Here is a 9,857-nt window from a genome sequence, read left to right on the forward strand (position 1 = left end):
AATACTAAAAATTGAAATTGACAAAAAGAAATCTTTCGGATTTGGAGTTAGGATCAATTTTTTGTTGTTAAAAAATCAACTCGATATAGTAATATATTTAGAAGCTTCGTTCTGTTAGTGTATCTCATTGATGAGTTCAAGAAAGGTCCTTTTTACATCCATAGCGTCGCTTACAAAAAACTGATTTCAGCTCTTGCAGCATCACTAACTGATCTGTAATAGCAACCCAAAGTGAAAGAATAAAACAATACATTATTTGACACATAAGTTATAGTTGGTTTTCTCCAGCGATACCATCAAATATTTTTAGTTCGTTAATACTATGTGTTCTTTTGCTAGCGTGTGACGGTGACTTCTTAGCAATCAAGATAGTATTGCTTGAACTTACTTTTCTTTATTAAAGCGAGTAGCCATCACTTCAGTAACTGATGGTGAATCGCTTGCCGACACTTTCTGTTCCGTTTTTTTCTTCTGAGTGCCTAGCCGCGTCGTCGGATGGATTATTGGCCGTTGTGAATTTGTTTTACCTGGTCAACAGAAAATCAGTACACGTCATTCTTTTCAGTGTACCAAAAATTAGTCGATAAAACAGATTATCAGTTTGTAACTGTTACCATTGACATACCCCTTGTGCAGCAGTTGAAGTTATTTACAAAATTTTGATGCCTGCGTGTGTAAACAGAATACTGCATTCGGTTGGCTACGGTTAAGATCAGATTTCCCGAGTTTCAGCAAACAAGCGTTCCGTCAGCCGCCGTGAACACGATGTCCTCCTGGGAAGAGATTCAGGCCGTCAAAGCCAAACGGAACACACTGCGGGAACGGCTAGAGAAGCGCAAAAAAGAACGCCAGGATTTGCTCGGTGGCAGTAGCCCCGGTCCCAGTGTAGTGGGACTAATTAAAACAGAAGCCGGTGGTTCCGGTGGCGATGACAAGAGTAAAATTCTCCTGACAACAATTAAACTGGAGCAAGGTAAGTGCTTTGGAATTAGAAAGTGGTGAAACACTTATTTCTTTTTTCTCCTTTAGATCTTGATTTAGAGGTCGAAAAGACGCTAGTCCAAGTGCTGGCCGATCGCAGTCTAATTTTGCCGACCAATTCGACACAAATCGGACAGCGAGTGGAAAAGTTAATTCAGAAACCAACAACAAGTGATTCGATACTGTACTATTTGCAAAAACTGTCCGGTCAGAATCTGGTCAACATGAAGGAAGTCAGTATAGCTGGAATGGTGGGTTACGAGGTCATATCCGCTGAGTATGGCAGCTTGAAGTCACTGTACGATGACTTGCTGCTCAATCACAATGAACGGGAAGGTACAAAACGAAAGGGTGTTAAAATAGAGAAGGATTCCGACATGAAACTAGCTCGTTTGATCTCCGGATCGATTAAAGAAGAGGCACAGCGAAAATCGGGTGAATCGAGTCTACTGAGTAATACATCCGATATCATGTCACTGCTGTCGATGCCCTCGACCCGGGAGAAACAAAGCAAAAAAGTTGGCGAAGAAATTCTGGAACTGTTGACTAAACCTACGGCCAAGGAGCGCTCGTTGGCGGAAAAGTTTAAATCGCAGGGTGGCGCTCAGGTGATGGAGTTTTGTCCCCATGGGACACGGATCGAATGTTTGCGCTCGCTGGAGGCAGCAAATGATGCCCACCTGAAGAAGGAAGATGATGACGATGTTATCATAAGTGATGATAATAACGGGTTTGAAATCGTAGAGATTAAAAAAGAACCGAATGACAATGCAAAGTATTTATGCAACAAGTTGCATTTTAAGAAAATAATTCAATCACATACAGACGAATCACTGGGAGATTGCAGTTTCCTGAACACGTGTTTTCACATGGACACCTGCAAGTATGTTCACTACGAGGTCGATACGTACGTTGGGTTGAATACGGGATCGAAGTTCGAAGGAGATGGATCGCTCTTATCCAAACGGACCGTCGATCCCTGCGCTACGCTGTATCCGCCGCAATGGATTCAGTGTGACTTGCGCTACTTAGATATGACCGTTCTGGGCAAGTTCGCTGTGGTCATGGCCGATCCGCCCTGGGACATTCACATGGAGTTACCGTACGGGACCATGTCGGACGACGAGATGAGACAGCTGGGAGTTCCGGCTTTGCAAGACGATGGTTTAATATTTCTTTGGGTCACTGGCCGAGCCATGGAACTTGGCCGGGAGTGTCTAAAGCTGTGGGGTTACGAACGAGTCGATGAGTTGATTTGGGTAAAAACCAATCAACTGCAGCGAATAATTCGTACCGGACGAACCGGCCATTGGTTGAACCACGGCAAGGAACACTGCCTGGTGGGAATGAAGGGAAATCCGCCGAATTTGAATCGAGGCTTGGATTGCGACGTCATCGTGGCCGAAGTACGGGCGACCAGTCACAAACCGGATGAGATTTATGGCATCATCGAACGGCTGAGCCCCGGGACCAGGAAAATTGAACTTTTCGGTCGACCTCACAATGTCCAACCCAATTGGTAAGATTTCAGTTTGTTGGCATTCTATTCTATAGCCGAAGTTGACGTGTTTTACAAATTGCTTTCAGGATAACACTCGGCAATCAGCTGGATGGCATTCGGTTAGTTGATCCTGAACTTATCAGCTCATTTCAAAAGCGATACCCCGACGGAAACTGCATGACACCCGGAAAGAATCCCTAATTTATAGTCTATATTTGCACGAATAAAGTATTTTTTTTCTAAGTTGTCTTTCATTGGCTTGTTCTGTTTCTGTTTACGAACATTCAACTATACGAGTTCACATATCGTTTGTCACCGTACAGCACGGAATGCGACATTGAAACTCGGTAATTCCATTCGCCGTAATTCCCGGGCAGTTGCTAAGCCGTAGCTGTTTCAGTTTCGGACAAATGGTTGTCAATATAATCAGATGAGTGTCGTTCAGGGTCGCACAATCGATAATGGTTATGTTTCGTAAACGGGGCGCGTCCTGAATCCATCCTTGTATGCCGTGGTTGATGGTTACCCGTCGAATTTCAACTGTCTCCAAGTTCTCCATGCTTCGAAGTAAACCGGATGGATGACAGGAAGGCTGTAAATGTTTTTCCGTTGAAAAAGAAACAATGCATTTTTATTTAGATTATTAATTTTGTTTCATTATTACCGGTCTATCAGCGTTTCGAGAATAACTCATCTCGAGATGGGTTAGGTTACCCGCCAGTGTCGGTAGAATGCGAAACATTTCCTCCGGCTTTTCAACATCTTCTAATGATAAATGAAGCAAATTTGGTGCGATATCTGCAATAAATTGCAGCAACGGTATCAGAGACCGATTCTTCACGATCGAAACCGTAGTTAGCGTTGTAATTTGATATGACCAACGAGATGTGTCGTGGAAATATGCTGTTCCGTGGAGAGTCAGATTCTTGAAATAAACGAATAATAGTATAGACAAAAAAAATCCGCGACAAAGTAATGATTTTGTTTACTTGTAGATTTCTTAAACGAGTCACTTGTTTCAGTGCATCTCCATCCAGATAGTCCAACGAAAGCTTCAGCCTTTTTAGAGCCAAGCAATAGTGGCAAATGGTTGTGAAAATAGCTGTCCGGATCATGAACATGGGATGTAGTATCAGTGTCTGAAGGCGGGCACAGTGCAGTTCGTTCCTGAACAAGTTAACGCAACTGGTTTCAGTCTGTTGATCCGAAATTTCCAATCGATCTATATGTAAATAATCAAGTTTTGGAAAGCTTATCCTACAGAATTGAAGAAAAAAATCATTTTCAGGAGATAGAATCGAAATTTTCTCCAGCTGCAGACGGTATCTTTCGTACACGGTGGCAACGGATAGGTCAGTGCCAGTTAACTGAAGTATCCTGACATCGGGAAATATGCGATTGATCGATTGATTGATTGATCGTGCCGACGTACAAAACGAAGGTACCAGCACACAAAGATTGTTCAGTCGATGAATCATCAGAGTAGAATCCACTGAAAGCGCCTCGAGCCAACAAGGGAACCTTTCAACATTCCTTACCACCATCCTCATGGTAGGCAACTCGAACAAGCGGGTCTTTCTATATTTGTCAATGCGATCTCCCAACAGAAAAAGCCTTTTCAAATTAGGATTATCCTCCAATAGCTCGATCAGCTGCGAATCAGTAACTTTAGACATGCCAATCATTACCAAACTCTCCAGTACATCGCTAACGCGTAATCCAGTTATACTAGTGACAAATCTATTATTGAAATTTATCACGACATGCCGGTATCTTCGACTGCTAGCGTTCAAAATAGTCACAACCTGCTCTAACTGACTGCCTTCCACATTCAAATGAAGACAGATACGACCCATGCAGCGGCCGGTGAAGGAGAGTATGTTCCATAGACGACATACTCTCGACGTAGTTTTTCGAGTATTCAAATCTAAATAGTCAAATATTTGTAATTGTACCTATAATAAAAAAAACCGATTTAAAACTGTTATGTAAATGTTTGCCTCTGTAGTTTACCTCGTTTGGAAGATCTAAGATACTGTAATGATCCTCAGATATAATCATATCTTTAAATGAAGCATATTTAGTCACTTGTTAGATAGTTTTAATTGCGCTGCAGGATTAATAATAACAGTTGTCAAATTTCGATTGGCATTCACAAAAGAGAGAATAACTATTGCAATTTACTAGTCAGTAGAAAACGGTCTTTACCCTAAACCAAAATATTCATGAATGTATCATTTTCATGTAACTGTTATTCAACTGATCGTGGCTTATTTTATTACTTAATTCTAAATTAGTAGTAATCAGTAAACACTGCAGTCCATTCGACTGTTTATTTATTTCGAATCAACACATTTTGCTAATACACTGTAAAATAAAATTAACAAAAATAATCAGCCCGATGGCAAAGATTTGGCGCTATAGTAAGTTCCACGTTGAATAGTTTACAACTATAACGTACGCGTGAGTTGGGCAGATGCGTCATGCATTTAATATTTTTTCGGAGGCAAACTTTCTAAATATTTCGCCGGAGTAGAAATCCACGTGGCACTGGTTATAAATTTGTCAGGGCACCCGTGACCTGGAAGTCATTCTCCAACCGGATTCGCTGGATCAATTATGGCATCAAATCGGACACACGGATTCCAAGAGTACTTCATATGCTTTTAGAATATCAGTTATTTGTTTATTCATAGGCAGAAAATAATTTCATACTACCATGTGTAACTTGCAACCTACACGTATCGTTCTGATGGACTCGACGGATTGTGCAGTGTGCAGGAAGGCGCTCATAATTTCGGTCAACCGGGACACAAAGTATCATTATTGTCTTAACTTTTACCGGCAACAACTGACAAACTGATATGCTGTTTTTTTAAATCCCGTAAATTCATTTAAATCCAGAATTGTAACAAAATTACCGAATCTTTCGTTAAATGATTGCATTTGGTTTGCAGAACTGTTTCGATATTTTTGACAGTTCAACAAGATTTTTATTACCGAATGATCAGTAAACAATTTAATTACCGAATTGTTCAGCTGTTGAAAATTCGGTAAAAAATTACCGAATTGTGCGAAAATTTATATATTAGGGTAATCCCGCTAAAACTGCAATTTACAATCTCTCTCCAGCAGGCATAAAACCTCCTCGACCTTTTATATCAACAGATTACAAAAATAAAAACTCATCATCTGTAATTCCACAATCGGATAAAATTCATCAATTTTGTATGGGACCTTGAGTCCTTAAATTAAGTTTTTGTTTTTGAGGTTCGATTTGGCCTTTTTGAGAAAATGATTGAGCTTTGAGAAACGATTCGATACTGGAACCGAAATTCTAAAATCGGTGTAGCCGAAATCAGTTAAATTCATCTGAGGAGTGTGTAGACGTCTTTGAGAAATTATAGTCCAAATTAAAATTTGGGGGTACATTCCGAATCCAAAAACGAATACCGCTTAAACTGAAATAAATTTATTATGTAATCGACTATCCAAATCTGCAAACCCGATAAACCTGATTAATTTATGTGAAATGGCCATTTTTATAATTTATAATCACCCTGTATCTCCTAAACCAGAAGTCGGGTCTGACTAAAAAGTAAGATGTTTTATAGGATTTTAAGACCTCTTATTTGAATCATAGATGATTCTTAGATTTCATTTGAATCTTAGATCGGTTCAGCCATCTACGAGAAAAATTAATTGCATTATTTTAATTTCGTTTCACACATCATCCTGTAGTTCCGGAAACAGAAATCGAATCCAAACATAATTCAGGAACCTTGTTTAGGAGCATACGACTTTTCGTATGAATCTGAGTTTGTAGAAAACGGTTGAGTCATCTCCGACAAAAATTTAGTGAAATTATTTGTCACACACGCATTTGCCGATCTCGACGAACTGATTCGAATGGTATATGGTTGTTACGACGACACGACCTGCCACTCGTCTATCGAAACTGTATCGCAAATTTAACTACCCCTCAGTAACTGGTAATGTCAGAACGAAATCGCCCGAAAAACTATTGAAACTGGCAACACAAGTTGATAGATTATTGATTTTAAATAACAGTTACCATAACCTTGGTTACTGCATATTGGAGACTTGAGAAATGTAAACAAAACAAACTGCCTCGAGTGAAATTATCATGTAGTTTAATCGGATAGAGGTCTTCGTTAAGGTTTGCTGGTGCTCGAACATATTAAAAATGACTTCCAGACAATTCAAGATTCATGGATGTTTGTTAAATAGTTCAACGTAACCATACTTAGATCTATAATGACTATCTGCTATGTACATGAGTTTTTAAATGGTGTTAAGTTTTGCAGTCATTCAATCCGTCATTGCGAAACTTGTTATCAGTCGGATCATCAGAATTTATTGAAAGCATATTTGTTATTTTCTAATGACATTCTAAAGTAAAACCATTTCAATTCGCCCCTTGTTCCAAATCGTTCAACCGACGACACGACCAGGCACTCCGAAGAAAAATCAGCATTAAAACTGTTCGCTAACGATTCACCGCCAGTTACCACAAATCTAGCGACCCCTTGTAAATGATAAAAATAATCTTCTCGAGCAACACTGTTTAAGTTGCTATGGACTAGTTACCAAGGAACCCCAAAACAAAAAAACATGTTTTGAAAGCGGTAGAATAGTTCTATTAGTGTTAAACTTTGTCCAAATTAAGCAGAAATGCATTTAAATGAACTCGATTTTCGGAATTTAATCGAAACTATGGATGAAACCAACGAACGAGGACAATGATCTGCTTCCAGAGATTCATCCGTACACTTGAACTGCTAGCTTTTCTGGGCAGTAGGATTCGGTGTAATATGCCGGTGTCAAAATTGTTTTGTGTCGGTTGATTGCGCAGCAGTGGAAACAGTATTTCACCTTGTTGGCCACTATTCGAGGATTACTAGCGGAATTCCACAAAGAAATCATTTTACCGTTCGTTATGACCGCAGAGCACTAGCCTCGCTCAGCTCGTTGTCGGTCATTTCCATGTCTTCTTTCTCACACAACGGTATCAAGTCAAGACCTGAATTTTGAACTTGGCTTTATAAAAGACATAACTCATACTCCTCAATTTTTACATTCCGCTCGAGTCAGGTAAATCCATTAAAATGTTCCGTAATATAATAACCGACCTGAAATTTATTTTGTTCACATTCATCTTGCCTTCGATATGCAGTAACCAAGGTTATGGTGACTGTTATTCAAAATCAATAAATATATCAACTTGTGCTGCCAGTTTAGAAAAAAATCACTGGCGTTTCCGATTTGACATTTCCAGTTACTGAGGGGTAGTTAAATTTACGATACATTTTTGATAGACGAGTGGCAGGTCGTGTCGTCGGTTCAACCGACGACACGACCTGCCACTCGTCTATCAAAACTGTATCGCAAATTCAACTACCCCTCAGTTACTGGTAATGTCAAAACGATATTGCTTGAAAAGATATTGAAACTGGCAACAAAGCTCGAAAGCTGTTTATTTTAAATAACAGTTATCCATGGCTACGTATGTTGTTCAATTACAACATATAAATGACCTCACAGCTGCAACAAATTGTGATTTCCGCGAACCGGAAGATAAACGCACGGTTGATTACTACCGACTACTACTCGGACGTAATGCTCGAGGTGATCATTGTTTCTTGGAATAGCTTGACCCAGTGAATCCCAAAAAGGCAGAAGATGCACAAAATAAACTTAACTCTTAACTCTTTTTTTTACATCAATTGTAGATCATATACTTCGCTACGAATGGAAACATCTTATCTCGTTCTTTATTGTTTGTTTATTCGAAATCAAAAGGTTCTTCATTCTAGTGTAATATTTTATAAAAGAAATATATGTATATTGTTAGATTCAATCAGAGCATAGCGAAACTAGTACAAAATGGACACTTCTCAATTCATTTCTTCAATAGATCTTAAGAGCAAGTGACTGTTGTTCCTCTGTTTCCTTTCACTTCCGATTAGTGCGGAAAAATTACGTCTACGCTTGAGTTTAGGGAGCGGGGTCGCTACAGATATCCGAGAATTCAATCCAGATCGTCGTAAACATCTAACAGAAACCGCATCCAACCGTAAGGGCTATTTTCTTTAGTTTTTTTTAATCGTTTGGGAATTCGTGATATGACTACAGAGCACTAAATATAGAGAAAAAAGTTGTTTACTATTTCTAAACGTTTATAAATAATGTTAATCTTTACCTACTTAACGATATATGCCATTCCGTTGACCTAAAATCGAATTTCTAGCGATGCCAAACGAAAACGTTTCTTATCTAATGGAATAATAGTTTGTTTTTATTTATTTGTGCTACAAAATAGGTTCCTTGGTAACGAGCTTGTAGCAACCAGAAAAGTGTTGCTGGAAAAAGTATTTTCAATAATTAACAAGGGGTCGCTATATTTGTGGTAACTGGTGGTAAATCGTTCACGAACACTTATTATTCCGATTTTTCTACGGAGTGTCTGGTCGTGTCGTCGGTTCAACCCTCGTTGCTAATCAGCATACATGTTGTGAAACAATGCGCTGTCATATTTTGGAAACTCCTCCTCTACTTCTACTCTCAGTGATTTGAGGTCTTCGCAAAGTGCGTGTATACTTTGATGAATATGAAATGCACTTGAACAGGACGGGAATCAAATTTCTCAGTATATTAAATCTGATCGCAATTATAGGTTTTGAAGTGCACATCGAAAGCCTCCAGTACAAACAGGTCTCCTTCAAACAATTTGATTATTTGTGTCTCAAACAGAAAAGAGACTGTAACTACGGTCTACCGTAAGGCTGCTGGAACATGTTGAAGTAGTCGAATGTAAAGAGTGTGAGATACAATTCAACAATGAAGTCTCATTTTCATTTCATGAAGACTGGTACTAACTTCCGGGTTGGTTAACAGTATGTTAAGCAAAAGTGATGTGTTTCGGAAACTCAATTGGATATTTCTAAAAAGGAAGAGCATCATCATGGATGAGTTAAATGACTACACTGCAGTTAGAGCTAATGAGTAGCTGTGGATGATATAGAATGACGCCTTTCTGTCGCAAACTTTACTTCTAGTACCAGATTTGGTTATTGTACTATTGTGTTTGGCGCAAATCTAAAAAGGAAGTTGAAACAAAATTTAAAATTATATAAAAGTAATAAAACTTTCTCAAATGATTTATTTATTTATTATAGCGCTCCTTGGTAACTAGTTCATAGCAACTTAAACAGTGTTGCTCAAGAAGATTATTTTCATGATTATCGAGGGGTCGCTATATTTATGGTAACTGGCGGTAAATCACTCACGAACAATTTTTGTTCAGATTTTTCTTCGGAGTGCCTGGTCGTGTCGTTGGTTGTTATGTTCTTAC

General features: G+C 39.0%; 2 protein-coding genes across 3 annotated transcripts; one reads left to right on the forward strand and one right to left on the reverse strand.

The window, feature by feature from the left end:
• The first annotated feature begins 660 nt into the window (after window positions 1-660).
• Window positions 661-2,725, forward strand: LOC131436681 (N6-adenosine-methyltransferase MT-A70-like protein). Its single transcript, XM_058605540.1, has 3 exons — window positions 661-973; window positions 1,030-2,500; window positions 2,569-2,725. The coding sequence occupies exons 1-3, from the start codon at window positions 766-768 to the stop codon at window positions 2,681-2,683; spliced, it is 1,794 nt and encodes a 597-aa protein (XP_058461523.1). The 5' UTR covers window positions 661-765; the 3' UTR covers window positions 2,684-2,725.
• LOC131436682 (uncharacterized) lies at window positions 2,677-4,837 on the reverse strand. 2 transcript variants are annotated; one of them, XM_058605542.1, is made up of 6 exons: window positions 4,691-4,837; window positions 4,496-4,592; window positions 3,818-4,437; window positions 3,472-3,739; window positions 3,147-3,407; window positions 2,677-3,074 (listed from the first exon to the last, which is right to left on the reverse strand). In XM_058605542.1, exons 2-6 carry the CDS (start codon window positions 4,541-4,543, stop codon window positions 2,781-2,783), a joined length of 1,491 nt encoding a protein of 496 aa, XP_058461525.1. In that variant the 5' UTR covers window positions 4,544-4,592; window positions 4,691-4,837; the 3' UTR covers window positions 2,677-2,780. The 2 variants fall into 2 exon arrangements, with proteins under 2 accessions (XP_058461525.1, XP_058461524.1); XM_058605541.1 differs by having other exon boundaries at window positions 3,472-4,437.
• Between the last annotated feature and the right edge of the window lie 5,020 nt (window positions 4,838-9,857).

Source organism: Malaya genurostris, chromosome 3 (genome assembly GCF_030247185.1).
Source record: "Malaya genurostris strain Urasoe2022 chromosome 3, Malgen_1.1, whole genome shotgun sequence".
In the NCBI taxonomy this organism is placed as follows: Eukaryota; Metazoa; Arthropoda; class Insecta; order Diptera; family Culicidae; genus Malaya; species Malaya genurostris.